This window comes from Schistocerca serialis, chromosome 2 (assembly GCF_023864345.2).
Source record: "Schistocerca serialis cubense isolate TAMUIC-IGC-003099 chromosome 2, iqSchSeri2.2, whole genome shotgun sequence".
Lineage (NCBI taxonomy): Eukaryota > Metazoa > Arthropoda > Insecta > Orthoptera > Acrididae > Schistocerca > Schistocerca serialis.
Window position 1 is genome coordinate 786677815 of NC_064639.1, and position 19686 is coordinate 786697500.

Consider the following 19686-nt stretch of genomic DNA (forward strand, 5'->3'; position numbering starts at 1 on the left):
AAGGCAACTGTTGGGGGCTGTTGGCAGGGAATGTCCATTTACCAATAGGCGGAGAGTCTGTAGGGAACAGGGGCTGCCGATTTAGCAAGCGGGACAATGGATCTAGTATGGAAGCTGATACAAAGATGAACTGCTTGAAAGCTCAAATAATCTGACGACAATCATCCAATGTGGGGTCTATCAGTTTCAGTAAGTCCATCTGAAGCCCTTCAGCAGGTGCATGTACCAGGAGCATGTCTCAAATGTGTAACATGGCGTAAGACTGTTTATGTGCTTCATTGGAACACCAAAATTGGCACTCTCGAGAAAGACCTTGGAGTGTCGTGGTCCATTTCCAGTAGGATTGACCCCCTGCTTATGGCAGCTGAAAATTTTATGTTGTGGCACAACAACACGGCCTTCGAGGCAAAATATTCTTGCAAGCAAAATTAGGCAAAATTTTCTTGCAAGCAAAATTTCACTTCCTTGTATGATGCTGCATGTGGTTCTAATTCAGATTTCAGTTTCTGAATGAGTTGGTAAACCTCTGGTCCAACATAGACAAGGAGAAATGCCCTATGATGGGAATCACATGAGATACCAAACACCAGAAAATGCTGCTTAAGGTGCATCATGTAGTTCATCTAAGATTTTAATTTCTTGTCAAAAGGGGGAAAGGGTGGAGTTCCACCACAAAATCCTTTAGCCATGAGGTCCAGCTGAGAAGGGCATTGGAATCCATTGGTAGACACTGTTGTAAACCTCACTACCATGGTGATCAATCTTTATGGGACCACCTGGATCCAAATATCTCATCGCCACTGCTGTATCTCCATGGGGAGATGCTTGATAAGCAGTAATAAGAAACAGGTAAACAAGAACAAGAGTTTATTATGACCACAGTAGAGATTTTTAATAACAAAGAAAAAAATCTTCACAATAAGAAATAATGCAACTTCCCAGACACTAACAGGCGTATGCCTGGGACACACAGTGAATAAACGTAATGGGACATGTAGACAAAGCCACTGATAATTCCTAACAATGTCCACTGAGTGTACGGCATACCCGGCTAACAGGCATGTCTCAGGATATTGCTGGAAAGTTGTAGGTCCTGCTGCGCTGGCTTCCAACTGGGCTCTGACTGATGGCCTGCTAAGAGCCAATGCATGAAGTTGCCCAGAGCTCTGGTGGAGCGAACTTCCAATGTATTGGCTTGCGCCACTGTATATAGCCACGGCATGTAGGAATTCCTGCCAATCCAGTTCCGCACACATACATGTTGGAGGAAATAGGCCCCTGACAGGGAGGACCTCTGGTAGCACTTGTCCTGCCACCAGTTGTCCTTGTTGTAATTGATGAAATCTGGGGAGGCGATGCCTTATACATATGCTTCAGTGTCAGAGGGGTTGCCGATCACTTTAGGTGGACATTGGGTACATGTAGGGTCAGAACGTCAGCACTTGTGTGTCAGCTGGTGGAGAGAAAACTGATTTCGTAGTAGCACCCACTCAAGAACCACAACTGGCACTGCAGACTCTGTGCTGCCTTGTCTGAGAGTTTAGAGCAAAGCACGAACAAAGGATATCAAGATTTTGTAGTCAGTCAACAGGTGGAATTTGCAGAGATACAAATACATACGAAATTTCTTGATCTTATATATGATCATTAAAGCCACCTCCTCTATATGGGAATAGTTGAGCTGCAGAGCATTTAACAATTTTGAGGCGAAGGAAACTGGGCATTCAGAACCATCTGATGATTTGTGGGACAAAACTGTCACAATGTTGTACAAGAACCCATCCATAAACAGTGTTAATGGCAGCGTATATGGCATCAGACATGGTGCTGCTTGATATCATCCTTTAAGTACTGAAAAGCCTGTTGACAAGTGGTCAGCTACACAAGTTTGATGCCCTTTTTTGCAGCTGATTAAGAGGGTGCATGAGCTGCACCAACTGTGGAATAAACATGGCATAGTACGTGATTTTACACAGAAACAACTGCAACTGTTCAAGGTTATTAGAGACTGGTATATTGGTAAATGCATCAACGTGGTCATGTGTGTGCATGATGCCCCTGCGGCTGAGAATGTACCCAGGTATTTGACACTGGTGGCAAAGAAACTGCAGTTTTCTAAATAACTGATAGTTTAAACATTTTTCTGGAGCCTTTTAAAAAGGGACTCAAAGTTCTTGTGATGTTCTTTGTGTGTCAGCTTCATAATGATAATGATTTCAAAATAATTAACACAATGTGGAATACATTGAATCACTTAATCTAAACAATTTTGAAAAATTGTGTGTGTACTTGCAACTTCAAATGGTTAACAGGCTAAATTGAATAAGCTGAATGATGTATTTAAAATTAGCAACCGACATGAAACATCATCAAGGGGCAGCTGGAGATACATGTCCTTTAGATCCATCTTTGAACAATACTGAGCTCCAACCAGTTTAGCTGACAACTCACCTGGGCGAGACATTGTGTAGAGATCAACATTACCTTGAAAGTCTCTTCGGGTTTGCTGCCGGATCCTAAAATCAACTTGACTCGATATTTCGGTGATCCAGCTGATCTCCATCTTCAGGAAAATGCTGCTTCTGCTGATGAGTCCCGCTAAGAACTGATGCCAGGCTGCAAATTGACGTCCTATAAAGGGCACGGTTCAGTACACGGAGCATGTACCGCCCATCACGGATGCTGCCCTCCAAGACAGGGAGGTGGCGCTGCCCTTAGTGGAACACTGCTGGCAATGATATATCACACTCAGGGCCTCACCAAAGAATGTTCAATTTTGAGGTGAGACAATACAGGATTCCACGTCAGGCTAAGAGGAAACCCATTGTCTCTGTTGATTAAATTATCCTCCAACCTAATTTCAATCGCCTCTTTATAGACACTGTTCCAAAAACTGGAAATGTTGGCGACTAACACAGTTTCATCAAATTTCATACTGTGTCCCTCATTTAAGCAGTGTTCAGCTACTGCCGATTTTTCCGGCTGTTGTAGTTTCATATGACGGCCATGTTCCACACACCTGTCATGCACTGTGCGAATCAAACAGCCAACGTAAGCTTTCACACCTTGACACGGAATTTTGTACACACCAGGTTTCCTAAGCCCCAAATCATCTTTCACAGAGCCTCCAGCATAAAGAAGAAAGGCCACCGATCTATGTTCCTCTTCGTGCACCCCTGGAGATGGTTCAAACTCCATTGCTCGATGAATCTGCTTCTTGGAGTATCCATTTTCCTTAAAAACAGCCATTAAATGCACAAGTTCTTGGGTTAAGCTATCTGCGTCAGAAATGGCTTATGCTCTCCTTACCAAAGTCCTAAGGATGCCACTGCGTTGGTGTGGTGGATGACAACTCTTAGGATGCAGATACAAATCTGTGTGCGTCGGCTTTTGGTGAACACTGTGTCCAAAAGTACCATCTGGAATCCTTCGCCGACTGAGATGTCATCGCTTACAAAACCTGGCAGTGTGGTATCGAGTCAAGTTGATTTTAGGATCCGACAGCAAAAACGATGAGACTTTCAAGACTTATTACGCTGCGAAAGCCTACGTAATCAGATCAACATTAGATTGGGAATTAATAGTGGACTTGAAATCACCACAGATACATAATGACCCAATCAATTTTTTAATGAGTGCCATAGCCATTGCCCATTGGCTGGTATTAACTATGGAAATAAAGCCTTGGTCCTGAAGCCATGCAAGTGCTGCCTGAGCAGCATCACAATCCACAAATGGAAGTGGGTGAGTTCATCAAAATTAAGTCACTGCAGAAGGATGGTAAGAGATGTGAGCCATAAAGTTATGTGCAAAACTGAGTGCTGATTCAGAAATCTCCTTATATGAAGTGGACAGGGCGTAAATATCAGAAAAATATACTTTGTCTAACACTAAATTAACTAGCTCCCCCACTTGGAATCCAAAGCCGGTAAAGGCATCCAAGCCAAAAAAGTGAGTAGCATTAGGGGAATACAGAACTATCAAAGTTAGTATGTGTTCAATTTTTTTTGTACTCTAACCAAGACAACAGTGCATTACAAGCAACACTGCAAAATTGGACATGACCAAAAACTTTGAAATTAAAAGAAGAATTTAAAGATAATTTGCAGCATTCCTTGCATGAAACAAATGAATGTTATAAGCAGATCAGCAAAGAATTTTGAAATAAGATGTGAATTCTGAGTTAGCAAAGCTCATTTTGTCATTGGTGATGCTCACATGAGAAATATAGCTTAATAGCACTGCTGGTAAGCAAAGCTAAAATCTTTCAGTTCAACCACTTTTATGCCATGTAGAATTTTCTCTTGGCAAGCAGTATACCTCTCTAAACAAATGTTAACATCAAGGTTGTACTTTTAAAGATGCCACTAATCTTTAAATTTTGTGCACTCACAATGTCTAATTCCAACATGGCTGAACAGCAAATCTGTACTATCCTACATTCAAACAGACTGTTTACTTTTTTTACACAGTGACAAACAAAAAATCACTATCTAAGTTCAGATATATTTTTCATCACACATATTTCAACTCATGTCATGCAGAAACAATAACTTCTCTCCAGTTTCACAAGCAACTTTTTGTCTCACACTCAGCCCACTGACTGTATACTGACATATGTCAAGAACCACATTTCTCAGGCCTCTGTAGTTGGGGTTGGTGGCTTAAACAAGCCAATTATAGGCCTGTATATGTTTCTGATTCGAATGTTCTCTAATCAGCAATCTACAAATATCTTCAATTTCCTGAAAGAGATCACGAACTGCTTTCCCATTTGGGCAGTTAGCAATTCATATCACTTTTATCTAGATAGATACAGAAGGTATCCGTCTTCAGTCTAAGTTCCACACCTTCAGTAATAAAATCAGATAACATTAATTAAAAAAAAAGAGTTATGGATCAGATTTGTCTGATCTGATAAGCTCTGCCTGATCCATGTTTTGAGTATCTGTGTCCTACTACAGCCTCTTAAACTCATCTTACGCAAGGCTACAAACCGATTTTCCCCCCACAAGGTTATGTACACATACTGTATTACTGCAGTGAAACTATGCTGAAGTTAGGTGTTACTTCGCAAGTACATCAGTTGGTTCAGTTAAGAAAGTCATCAATGGAGTAAAACAAGTTGACCACCACTAAATCCATTAGGTTTCTCTTCAACTGTCCTATGTTGCTAAGAGGCCAGACTGAAACTTTCTAGGATAAATATGCAAGCATTGTCTGCAACATGACATATCACAGCACTGCACTGAACATAAATTTGAATGTTGTGCAGGGGCAGTTGAATTTAGTGAAACTAAACTTCTAATTGTTGTTGTTTATAGGTCCCCTAACCCTGACTTCAGAGCATTTCTGCTCAAGCTAGAAAGGGTTCTTGATTCACTTTATAGGAAGTACCAGAAATTAGTTATATGTGGTGACTTCAATAGAAATTTTGTATATGATGGTGCAAGAAAAAGGATGTTGGTTGCAGGCTGTGTTTTTTCCAGGTATGGTGCAGGGGAACAGTAGCACAGCCACAGACAATATTTTTATTAATTCTTTGTTACTGGATGGGCATTCTGTTAGTAAAAGGGTGAATGCCCTTTCAGACCATGATGTACAAATTTTAACACTAACAGGCTTTTGTACTCAAATAAATGTCACATATACTTACAAAATATGTAGGAAAGTTAATCCAACAGCAATAGAGAGTTTTCTAAACCTTGTCAGGAACAAGAGTGGCAGGATGTTTATAGTGCCAATAACATAGATGACAAATATAATGTTTTCCTTAACACACTTCTCGTGCTCTTTGAGAGTCGCTTTCCATTAGAATGTTCTAAGCAGGGTACTAGCAGTAAAAGGCATCCAGGGTGGCTGACTAGTAGGATAAGGATATCATGTAGAACAAATCAATTATATCAAAATGTTAGAAGTAGTCACAATTAAGCTACAGTAGCACATTACAAACAGTACTGTAAGGTGCTTGAAAATGTTATTACAAAGGGAAAGAGTATGTGGTATGCAAATAGAATAGCTAATTCACAGGATAAAATTAAAATCATTTGGCCAGATGTGAAGGAAGTGTCTGGTCAGCAGCACAAGATCGATGTTATAAAATCAGTTCATAGTAAAAATATTTCTGTTACTGAGAAATCAGATATATGTTAAGTATTTAACAATACCAGAGAAGGAAAGTTGCTACTCACCACACAGCGGAGCTGCTGAGTCGCGATAGGCACAATAAAAAGATTCACACAATTTTTTCCCACCCCCCTTGTGCATCCATTTCGTCCTTTTGACACGTATTTGGGTGTATTTTTGCGTAATTTTTCGGATGTACTTCTACTTTCTTACGTAACTTTTCGCATTTTTTGCACCACCATGGATCCTTGCTCCTTCCATCTGTGTCAATACAGAAAAGTTTCCTTATCCCTAGCCAGATCCCAGTCCCATATACTGTTCCTGCGTTGTTGCTTGGCTCATGAAATCCCCCCTAATGGCCGTACCATGAAATTACCCATCTCTGGTGGCCACACCTCCTTCCACAATGACCTCCACCTGTTCAGATTCTGCCAACCCTTAGCCCTCACCAACATAGTCCTGCAAAACCATATCAACCAAGCCCAATCCTCCTTGCAGTACCTTCTCTCCATCCACAAAATTCTCCTGCTATGCAATCCCAAATTCCTGGAACCCATAACACACATTAAAACTCTTGCCCTGTAGGAACTTGAGCAACATGCACAACGCCACTTCAAAAAGCTCTCCATCCTACTCACTTCCTACTCCCACTTCGGAGTACCACTGTCCACCACTTCTACAACCATCTCCAAACCTCCCCCACGCCCCATCATAGCTGACAAACCCTGTCACGCAGACCTACTACATTTACGCCACCCTCCAAAACTCCCTCCCACAACCACACAGAGCCCAGAACCTAAACAGACCTGCAACACAGTTATGAACCTTTCCTCCAGAAGCCTTAGTCCCAAAGAAATAACAGTCCTTTCTAAAGCCCTCACCTTTCGCCCCACTCCCAAATTCAACCATGCAGGACTAGTTAAAGATCTTCTCTCCTTCTCAGGGTCCCTACAGTAGAAACACTTTTTCGCTACCAACCCGACCAATCAGACTCAATCACAGACCAACATTGAACCTTGCCTAACTCAGTTCACTCCACCATCCAGCCGTGATCCACCCCCACTGCCTCCAAACCATCCCCCGTTAACTTTCCAGAATTTCTTAACCTCGAAACTTGCCTCAACATCATTCCCAAATCCCTCAACATGCAAACTAACCTTACATCCACAAAAAGAACCACAGTCCACCATCTAAAAACTGATCCCGACCTTATAATCCTAGCTGCTGACAAAGGCTCCACCACTGTTGTTTTGAACTGCAATGATTACATGGCAGAAGGACTCCATCAGCTGTCAGATACTTCCACCTACAAACCATGCCACAGTGATCCCATTCCAGTAATCTAGCAGGATCTCCAGTCACTACTCAAATCCTCAGGCCCATCCCAGAACCTCTCCCTGGAGTCCATCTCTCTACTTACCCCTACCACTCCCCACACTCCCACCTTCTACATGCTTCCTAAAGTCCATAAACCCAACCACCCAGGACGCCCCATTGTGGCCAGTTACTGTGCCCCCACTGAGAGAATCTCTGCTCTCGTAGACCAACACCTTCAACCTATTACCCAGAACCTATCCTCCTATATAAAAGATACCAACCATTTCCTCGATCAACTCTCCACAGTTCCTGTCCCTTTACCACACGGTGCCCCGCTCATCACTATTGATGCCACCTCCCTTTAGGCTAGCATTCCTAATGCCCATGGCCTTACTGCTGTCGAACACTACCTTTCCAGACGCCCTATGGATTCCAAACAAACAACCTCCTTCCTAGTCTCCATGACCAACTATATCCTCACCCACAATTACTTCTCCTTTGAAGGCATTACCTACAAACAAATCCATGGTACGGCTATGGGCACCCACATGGCACCATTCTATGCTATCCTATTCATGGGCCATCTAGAGGAATCCTTCCTAAAAACCCAGAATCCTAAACCCCTCACCTGGTTCAGATTCATTGATGACATCTTTGCTATCTGCATTGAAGGTGAGGATACCTTATTCACATTACTTCAGAACATCAACAACTTCTCCCCCATTTTCTTCACATGGTTCTACTCAACCCAACAAGCCACCTTCCTAGATGTTGACCTTCACCTCAGAGATGGCTGCATCAGTACCTCCATCCATATCAAACCTACTAACCACCAGGAATACCTCCACTTCGACAGCTGCCACCCATTCCATACCTTTTCGTACAGCCTAGCCATCTGTGGTTGTCTCATCTGCAGTGATGAGCAGTCCCTCTCAAAATATACCGAGGGTCTCACTGAAGCCTTCACTGACCGTAATTATCCTCGCATTCTTTTACAAAAACAAATCTCCCATGCCTTATCTTTCCAGTCTCCCATCACCTCCCAAAGTCCCACAGTCCGGCCACAAAGGAGCATTCCCCTCATAACTCAGTACCATCTGGGACTGGAGCAACTGAATTACATTCTCCGCCAGGGTTTCGATTACCTCTCGTCGTGCCCGGAATTGAGAAATGTCCTGCTCACTATCGTTCCCACCCCTCCTACCGTGGTATTCCGCCATCCACCGAATGTACACAATATACTCGTCCATCCTTACACAACCCCTACTCCCAATCCCTTACCTCATGGCTCATACCCCTGTAATAGACCTAGATGCAAGACCTGTCCCATACATCCTCCTATCGCCACCTACTCCAGTCCAGTCACTAACATCACCTATCCCATCAAAGGCAGGGCTACCTGTGAAACCAGTCATGTAATTTACAAGCTAAGCTGCAACCTCTGTGGTGCATTCTATGTAGGCATGACAACCAACAAGCTGTCTGTCCGCATGAACGACCACCGACAAACTGTGGCCAAGAAACAAGTGGACCACCTTGTTGCTGAACATGCTGTGAAACATAGTATCCCTCATCTTAATGACTGCTTCACAGCCTGTGCCATATGGATCCTTCCCACCAACACCAGCTTTTCTGAATTGCGCAGGTGGCAACTTTCCCTACAATACACCCTACGTTCCCATAACCCTCCTGGCCTCAAACTTCGTTAGTCACTGTCCTCACACATCCAGCCCCCTCCTTGTTCCCATTCCAGCATTACACAGCCGTCATTTCACCGCCACACCTAGTCTTTTAATTTCTTTTATTTCTCTTCTTTCCACTACTTACCCCCTCCCCCCTCCACACCTTCACTCCTGCCCTCCATCTAAACTGCAACACTTGAGTGTCCACCACTCCCACCATACTATCCCTCCCCCTCCCCGCCCCAGCCTCCTCCTTACCCCCACCCAGTCGCCGCTCCCATCATGCACTGGTGCTGCTGTTCGCAGTGTGGTCTCAGCTCTCTGAGACTGCAGACGTGTGTGCAACTTGCGTTTATGTGTGTGTGTGTGTGTGTGTGTGTGTGTGTGTGTGTGTGTGTGTGTGTGTGTGTGTGTGTCTACTGCTGACAAAGGCCTTAATGGCAAAAAACCTTTAATTGTGTGAATCTTTTTATTGTGCCTATTGTGACTCAGCAGCTCCACGATATGGTGAGTAGCAACTTTCCTTCTCTGGCATTGTTACATTCCATCCTGGATTTTCCATTGTTTGAAGTATTTAACAATCATTTTCTGAGCATTGCTGGTGAATTAAATAAAAATTTAGTTTCTACAGGGAATCATATAACACTCTTGGCAAATGCCTTTCTGAGATTGATGTCTGAAATACTCCTCTGTGATACAGACCAGGGGCAGATTGAGTCAGTAATTAAATCACTGAAGACTAAGGACTCTCATGGATATGATGGAGTGCCTAGCAGAATATTAAAGTACTGTGCTGCACATGTTAGTGCTGTATTTAGCTATATTTGTAATTTTTCCTTTAGGAATGGTCAGTTTCCTGAATGATTAAAGTACTCAGTAGTAAAGCCGCTTTATAAAAAAGAAGAAAGGAATAATGTAGACAATTTTAGACCTATTTCTACGCCATCAATAAAGTTATTGAAAAGGCTATGTATGTAAGGACAATTGATCATTTTATATCACACAATTTGCTATCAAATGTATAGTTCGGCTTTAGAAGTCATATGACAACTGAAAATGCTATATTCTCTTTTCTCTGTGAGTACTGGATGAGTTAAACAAAAGGTTTCGAATGCTAGGCATATTTTTTGATTTAACTAACGCATTTGACTGTGTTGATCACAAAATATTGCTCCGGAAGTTGGACCATTACGGATTACGGGGAGTAGCTCACAACTGGTTCACCTCTTATTTTAACAACAGACAGCAATGTTGAGAATGGCTGTGATGTGGATACTGTGTGGGGTACAGTCAAGTTAGTGGTGCCGCAGGTATCAGTGTTGGGGCCACTCCTGTTCCTTATTTATGTAAATGATATGCCCTCTGGTATTACGGGTAGCTCTAAAATATTTCTGTTTGCTTGGTAGTAAATAATGTTATGTACAACATTGGCTAGGTTTCAAATAGTGCAGTTAATAACATAAGTTCATGGCTTGTAGAAAATAAACTAATGCAAAATCACAGTAAGACTCAGTTTTTACTGTTTCTAACACACAATTCAACAAAACCTGACATTTTAATTTCACAGAATAGTCATAACATTATCGAAGCTGAACAGTTCAAATTTCTAGGTATTCAGATAAATAGTAAACTGTTGTGCAAAGCCCATGCCACTATCTTGTTCAAAATCTCAATGCTGCCTTTTTTCACTACTCAAATGGTATCTGAAGTGAGTGATCATTCAATACGAAAATTAGTCTACTTTGCTTATTTTCATTCGTTTATATTGTATGGTATTATATTTTGGGGTAACTCTTCCCATTCTAAAAGGATCTTTTTGACCCAGAAATGGGCAGTTCGGCAATAAGTTGTATAAGTTCAAAAATCTCTTGTCGACCCCTGTTCACGAGTCTGGATATTTTGACATTGGCCTCTCAATATATATATTCCTTAACAATATGTATATTCCTTACCAATATATATATTCCTTACTGCCATTTCTTGTTAACTATATTCGCTTATTCCCAAGAATAAGCAGCTTTCACTCAGTTAATACTCGGCAGAAATCCAACCTGCATTTGGATCAGACTTCCTTAACTCTAGAGCAGAAAGCTGTGCAGTACACTGCTGCATCCATTTTCAGTAAGCTACCACTAGAATTCAAAAATCTTGGCAGTAATCCACTAGCTTTCAAATTGAAATAGAAGAGTTTCCTCATGGGTCACTCCTTCTATTCCGTCGAGTAGTTCCTTGAAAAATTAAGCCGATTCTTGTTGTATTGTTGACTACATTTACTTAAACTTATGGCTTGACTTTTTTTGGGTTCATAAACATTTTATTTTTATCTCTTATTACTTTTATGTTGTAATTTCATGTACTGACACATTCCATGACCTTGGAGATTTGTTCCTCAGTTTGGTGCTATGGAACCTGACATGTAAATAACTAAATAAATGAATTTCCAAGTAATACAGAAATTCTTACCATGAAGGAAATACCTTCCCCTCAACTACCTGCTGTAAAACACCATCAATGAATGTTGATTTGGTTTTCTGTAGGTGCCGATATTGCAGCACTGTTCCAGGAAGAGGGTGCCATGGTTTAAGGAGACTTAGCTACAATAATTAAAAAAGAAATGAAATTATAAGTATCCATACATGGCTTTAAATTGTTGTTCAATTGTACAAATATAAACATTTTAAAATAAAAATATATTCATGATTGTAAAAATGAAAGACAAAATGTAATTCAAATAATGGGCAACTACATTCTATTGTACAACAATTTCTAGGTATCTTTAATTCAGATAATTTATTTACAAAGAAATTTCCTGAACTGATGATAATGTACTACACTAGCTTATGTAAACTATTATATTTTTAATAATTGTATAACAATGTAGGTGAATTTTGATGCATATATGCAAGAAAATGGAGTCTTACCACGTGCTCAGAAGTTGACTTTTGACCAAGTTTTGCAGTTTCTCTCACTTTAGTATTGCTTTTCTGATCAAGCTGAAGTTCTTCATACAGTATATTTCGTAACTGTTGTGGTGAATTAATTTGAAACTTTTTTCCTGCCTCTTTATATGCCTGTTCTTGTAAATTATCTAAATGTTCCTGTAGAAATAATTATTTCAAAAGCTTTGAGAGAAAAATACCATCCTTACGAGTGGCTCTCATATGGGCACTAATTTATGTTCTCTTCTTCATCACATATATATAATGAAGATACAATGCTACTGTGGATTGAAAATTTATGTGTTTTAGTATTCAATGTGTACCAGAATAGGATTAAATAATACACTTTACTGATATCTGTATTTTCCATTCTTTTTCCGAACTCATATAATTATTGTTAGTAAATTGGACATGTAGTTCACATGGTATTATGATCAGGCAAGTGATTATTATCCTGAATTGCTTATCTACAGATTGATGCGTTATCACAAAATAATAATGGATGGATAAAACAGAACTTTCTTGGTATTCAGTAACAATTTTCGCTCATTCTGTGTTTGGTTTTAGCTGACTAGGCTGTCATCAAGTGGCAACTAACTGTAGTAATAAGGTGATTTTGCTAAAGTCTTCACAAATGTACTTGGTTAATGCATGAGAATATTAAATCTTTCACACAGATCTCTTGCAATCCCTATATAGATATGTGATATAGCCTCTGCTACAGAAACTTGCACAAAACAGAGTTATTCCACTTCCAAGACATTCTCAACAGTCAGTCAGGTGGCATGGTGGTTATTTCCCTTCTCAGTCTCTTAGTATCTGAAATTTTGTGGATAATTTTTAACAAGTATTTCATCAAGAATCTCTCAACTGCAAAATTACATGCTTGATCAGATATGAGGATATTGGTCTGTGCTTGTGAACTGGTACAACCAAATGAAACACTGATAAGGAAATTAAATTCATATTTAAAATATGCATTTTTTTCTTCTTGGATCTTAATGTAGGTATTAGAACGTACAAAAAGTTGCTTAGCATTTATAGGAAAAATGACAGTATTATTTAAATTTATTAGCCAGCCTTGGACCATAAAAAACAATTAGCTGTTATAACCATTTAAACTGAACTTAAGTAAACAATTTAAGTAAATTAACATATTTACTATACTACAGTGTAAAAAAATCTCTCTTTCCATATTATTATTTGATCCTCTGTTAATACACTTCCTTTTGTTGCTGAAAAAGTTTTAATGTTTGTAGGCAAGGCATTTCCAGAGGATGGTAGAGATGTTGCTAGAGTCCCCAGTGATTGAAACAAAGTCATGCCACTGTCACTACAAAGTTTCTGTTGAATCTACAATTTTGTTACCAATGACATGATGGGAATTAGGCTCATTGTGGCTTAGTGTCTCCCTTCGATTTCATACGACTGTTGGAGATTTTCATTCCCTGGTTGTAGTTACTATGTTACGAAGAATATTGTCAGGTGGCACTGAAGCAGTGTGTGCAGCTTCCTTGGCCAGAGTGTCTATGTTTTCATTTCCTTTTATTCTATTGTGCACTTTCATCAATAACATGATGGTCATCCTATTTAGTGGGAAAGCTCATGCACTGATTCTGTAACCTAATATATTAGATAATTTGTGGCATTGTTTATGTCATAACATTTTAACAGCATCAATGCTGAGCATGAGTCTGATAATATTATGATTGATTCCTCTTGCACTTCTTTTGCATATTTAAGTCCCTCTAAAAGCACTATGAGGCCTGCAGTGAGTATGGACATAACTTCTAGGAGCTTGAATTTGCCTCCTCAATTAGTCTTGCCATCTGTGAATGCACTTGCTGCCACATCTTTCTGTTTCAACCCATCTGTGTAGATCTGTCACAACAATTGCCAAAGACAGTTATTAATACTGTAATCTCTGAAAGATCCCAGTGACTACTAAGTTATAAATACACAGCATTCCACTACACGGGACATTGCCTCATGTCTGTTCCATTGTCCAGAGGTAGCCAACTGAAAAATACTTCCAGAATTCAGGAAACAACCCCCTAGACTGTGGCCAGCCATTTATCTGCAGTGTCTTTTCTTTATACCAGTGGAAGTAACACTGTGAGGGCGGGTCATGAGTCATGCTTTGGTAACTCAGTTAGTAGAGCAGTTTCCCACATAAGGCAGTGGTCACAGTTTTGAAATCAGGTCTGGCACAGAGTTTTAATCTGACAGGATGAAAATGTGATGAACATTTTCCTCACTGCTGCATTCACATTAAGAAGACATGATATGTCTAGACAGTAGAGATGTTGCTAGAATCTCCTGTGACTGAAACGAAGTCATGCCATTGCCACTATTTGCAGAAAAGTATCACAGACTCTTGCAAAAAATGAAATCCTACAAATACAGACCTATGTTTTAAAATAGCAATAACAACAAGGATATTATTTGACAGTAGAGATACAATCAAAGCTTTAGGACTATTGGGATAATATGCAAACACAACAGAAAATTCTATGCAGATCAATTACATATAACTGTGACAGTTAGGTTTCCTGAATGTGACTCAAGCTTGAGAGTACAATAGATCAATTTAGTCTTTGCTGGGCATGTTCTATCACATAGTCATTCACATTATTTATAATGTGATTTTCTCCACACAGCTAAGAAAGTTGTAGAGATGATACTGCTGGAAATCAATGAGTTTATGTTTGTCTGTTTTAATGCAAAAGAGCAAACATAAATTCTCTGCTTCTTCTTAGTTTCATTCATGGAATATGACAGAACTAAATAATTAGAAAAGTAAGCTCAATTTTATTTTTAAAATGTAACATGTCATTTAAGATCAACTTCACTATTTTTAATGTTGTAGCTCTGTATCACATAATATTCATGTTTATTTCACATTATTGTGACAATTAATTGTCACTTGATAATGATCTAGGAAGTTGAAAACTGATTTGTGCATGAATGAAACACCTTTTCAATATTCTGCAATTTGCATCATATGCCCCTGATAATTTCACAAAACAATTTTCTAATGTCATCTCCCTTTATTTTTGTTTCTTTGCAACTCATAAAGTGGCAACAATTGTCACTTATTCATGAATTTCTCAATATAAAAATTCATAATATTATGAATCACCACTAATACTTTTGCAGATATTGGAATTTTTACAGAGTTTTATGAACAACAAATTTGGCATATATACCACTATAAGAATGAAAGTTATCAACTCTGAAGTGAAATAATTTGTAACATGTTTCAAGCAAAAAAGCAACTTTCTTATTTTATCCTATGCATCTTTCTGGACTGAGAGATCCTTCATCACCTGGGTAAATGTTTTACTACTATCGTTTTTCTTACTTTGACCTGTCCAATATCAATTGTACAATTTGTGCTGTATGATAAAACTGGACCAATAAAAAATCAAATCAAACAGAGAAAGTGCATGAAAACTTTGACTTGCAGTTCTTCTTGAGGTATAACAACTAAATATCTGCATACCAAAGTTTCACAATAACCTGCTACATGCCACATAAGGTTAGGAAAGCAAGCCATAGAGGAAGAAAATATTCTCACATCTTAATGTTTGTAACAGCTCTGAGTCTTTGCAACAAGCAATACCTATTTCATTATGGCAAAAGTACCACTTGGCAGGTTAAGCAACAACAGAATAATAAGGGAACACTCATGAAAAATGATTGAAACACAGTAACTAACTGAGAGACAACAGCATATGCTGAGGGAAACTGAATGACATAGACAGATTCAAAGTTTCTGCACTGCACCAAAAACCAGTTTTACATATTTTGGTTAATCTACATCTGTTGGCTATTTCCTGTGGTAGGAATATATATTGCACTATGTCATGTAACATTGCAATGACATATAATTAATTGTCATCACTTTGAGAAATTGAATATAGTGAGTATTATGTCAGACACATGTGTGCAGGAATCAGGCCTTGAGGTTTCTTGGTATTTTAGTACTCAGAACCCCCTCAAACCATGGACCATACCATTAGTGGGGTGGTTTGTGTGCCTCCATGACACACATAACAACCACAGTGGAGGGATATATGTTGAGGAGCCAGACAAATGTTTGGTTTCTGAAGAAGGGCAGCAGCCTTTTCAGTAGTAGCAGTGGCAACAGTCTGGATGATTGGCTGATCTGGCCCTGTGTTATCAACCAAAACGGCCTTGCTGTCCTGGTACTGTGAGTGGCTGAATTCAAGGGGAAACTACAGCCATAATTTTTCCTGAGGGCATGCAGCTCAACTATACAGTTAAATAATGATGGCACCCTCTTGGGTAAAATATTCCGGGCAGGGACTACTGAGGAGGACGTCATCAGGAGAAACAAAATTGGCATTCTGCAGATCAGAGTGTGGAATGTCAGCTCCCTTAGCTGGTTAGCTAGTTTAGAAAACTGGTAAAGGGAAATGTATAGATTGAAATTAGATAGAGAATTACTGAAGTTCGGTGGCAGAAGAAACAGGACTTCGGGTCAAGCAAATACAGTGCCATAAACACAAAATAAAATTAAGGGTAATGCAGGAGTAGGTTGCAATGGGACATCCTCCCCAAACACTACCTTTTTTAAAAAAAATTTTTTACAGAAATAACCAATACCATGTATACTATAGATTCTTGTATAGGTGAAGATTCTCGGCCGTTTCACTGAAAGAATTTCATTTGATTTTGTATACGATGCATTATATTTCAGACTACAAGGTATAAAAAGAAATTAATTTGTTATTACTCTGTATGTACAATTAAAATTACTCTTCTTTTAAAAATATTTGAAAACAAGAAATTTCTGGCATATTTAAAATTCATATTATTAATTGCACAATCTAATGTTAAATTATGAAATTTATTTCTGGATTCATTTATAAAATAATGATGTGGCCTAGTAAAGATTCTTCTTTTGTCAAGAAAGTATGTAAACTCTTTTGCTTAGTAGCTCTTTGGAATATTGTGACTACTACAGAATGTAGATAGTAGTGGGCATGCCTCTGATGGAAATACACATGCTTTTTAATTTTGTCTACAACAATGTAATTGATGGTTGCATGAAAATGGAGATTGCAAAATCAGTGTAATATAGAAGAAGGGGATAAAATAAAAGAAAATCTAATACAGGCAAATCTTCATCAGTTATTTATATCAGGAACCCACAACATTAAATCAAAATTTCAGCTGCAAGAATGTACCCCGCAGACACAAGACTTGGAGCTATGGGAACGGGATACGATTATTGGTCGAATGCAATAACTATCCATATTAAATTCCACATAGAAATATATTTTGTAGTTAGTCATAAACGTGTTAATCTTAATCAATGTGACCTATCGATGCCATCCAGCACCCCCCCCCCCCCCCCCTCCCGCCCCTGCAGTATGGAGTACCACTTGTGAGGCTTGAGTGGAGGTCATGTGGGCATCGGCATCGGTTGTATTCATGCGAGGCGGCAGGCGCATGACCAGGATTTCCATCTCAGTCTAGGTGGGGTGTGGAGGCAGAGTGTTTGGTGGCAGGTCCACCTCGTAGTCAATCAACCAGCGGGGGCAGACGATGTGTCAGCCGGCCCGAGAGAAGGCATGTGGAATGGCCTGCGGCGTGAGAGGCATGCCTGCCCCGAATGCTGATCGAGCCATCCGAGGAAATGAACGCACAAATTTCTGACAGGTCGCACTCATGGGGGAGGGACAGGCTATTCACTACACTGACATTTAATTGCCTGTTGGAGGGCGAGGCCGTGGTGTCTGTTAGGACCACAAGCACATGGTCATCGAAGGTGACGATCAACATGTCGTGCACGCTGTGTGGTGGCACGTTGCAGCACAGGTTGAATGTGGGAAAGCGAGTCTCCGCAGATGGTGAAGTGTCGATGGATGGTGACGTGCCTGGAAAACCTGTGAATGCCAATGACGAATCATGGGATGGAGAAAACAGAGCCATGGGATGAGACAAAGTATTTTCAGTCTCCGTGGTGGAAAAGTCATCAGAAGGGTCTGACTGAGATGGCAGAGGGGCGTCAGAGTCCACGAAAGCAGGTTTAAGCCTGTGCAATGCAACAGTTTCAGGACGATCTTCAACCCTAATGTCAAACATTGTCTCTACCCACTGGAGTACTTTAAAGGGGCTGAGGTAGGGTGATTGCAGCAGTTGTCTAATGGAATCATCCCTGAGCATAACGTGGGAGCAAGTGTTGAGTGCGGTTGGCATGTAAGTGTCCGGCAGGGAATGGCTGATAGGCGGGTGTAGCCGTGCATGTTTGAAGTGAGTGCGCATGCGGCTAATGAAATCTGGGGAGGGGGTAAAATCCTCAGATGCTTTAGGCAGGGTAAGTTCCCCTGGTAGGACTGGGTTCTCCCCAAAAATGAATTCAGAGATGGTTCCCTGTAAGTCTGGTTTGAAGGTCGAACAGAGACCGAGTAACACCCATGGAAGTGCCTCAGACCAGAGGCAGTCATGGCTCCTGAGGGCTGTTTTGAGGGTGCAGTGCCACCATTCAACTAACCCACTGCTTTGCGGGTGGTAGGCTGTTGTACAGGAGGAGGAAAACTATCCAATTTTAGGTTATTAATATCATGTACAATATGATGATTATGCTTATCTAAGTCAATATCTTGATATATATGTATATTATTTTTACTATATATTTTGCTAGTATTGTGGTGAATGGACCAATTTGGTAACTGACTTTCTGGAATGAAAAAAAAGGAAGATTTAAATAGAAAATCGATATCATATATATACATAATTGACAGAAACTTTTGTTTATTGAATGTGATGTCATCCATTAGGATGAAAATTTATACAGAGTGTGGTTTCAGGTACTGAAAAGACAGTGTTGTCCAAAGTGCCACATTGGACTGTAGAGGGTGGAGATCCCACCAGAAGAAATAACTTACACAGGAAAATGAAATTTCATGATGACTGTAAAAATATATCTTGTCTTACTTAGATAGGAATCCTATGTTGCATATTTTGAACTTTGTTTTGGCTCACACCTTGGGAGTATCTCATAAATGCTGTTAGGATGTTTTGTTGTAATTGGTACCTCATACCACTGTAAATTTTATATTCCAAATAGCATGTTTCTAAAGTATTATACACTATTAATGCTATACCTTTATAATACCATTGGAACTACTGACGGCCTTGGGAGAGCCAGTCCTGACAAAACTCTACCATCTGGTGAGCAAGATGTATGAAACAGGCGAAATACCCTCAGACTTCAAGAAGAATGTAATAATTCCAATCCCAAAGAAAGCAGGTGTTGACAGATGTGAAAATTACCGAACTATCAGTTTAATAAGTCACAGCTGCAAAATACTAACAGGAATTCTTTACAGACGAATGGAAAAACTAATAGAAGCCAACCTCAAGGAAGATCAGTTTGGATTCCATAGAAACACTGGAACACGTGAGGCAATACTGACCTTACGACTTATCTTAGAAGAAAGATTAAGGAAAGGCAAACCTACGTTTCTAGCATTTGTAGACTTAGAGAAAGCTTTTGACAATGTTGACTGGAATACTCTCTTTAAAGGTGGCAGGGGTAAAATACAGGGAGCGAAAGGCTATTTACAATTTGTACAGAAACCAGATGG

The 19686-nt window shown here is 39.9% G+C and overlaps 1 protein-coding gene across 1 annotated transcript in view; it reads right to left on the reverse strand.

Annotated features, from left to right (window-relative positions):
- Positions 1 to 19686, reverse strand: part of LOC126456406 (DNA polymerase nu-like) — a 242271-nt gene that overhangs the window by 104354 nt on the left and 118231 nt on the right. Inside the window, exons 6-7 of the mRNA XM_050092158.1 lie at positions 12047 to 12223; positions 11589 to 11719 (exon numbers count right to left, since the gene is read on the reverse strand). Of these exons, the coding sequence (XP_049948115.1) occupies positions 11589 to 11719; positions 12047 to 12223 (308 nt within the window). The remainder of the gene's footprint in view (positions 1 to 11588; positions 11720 to 12046; positions 12224 to 19686) is intronic.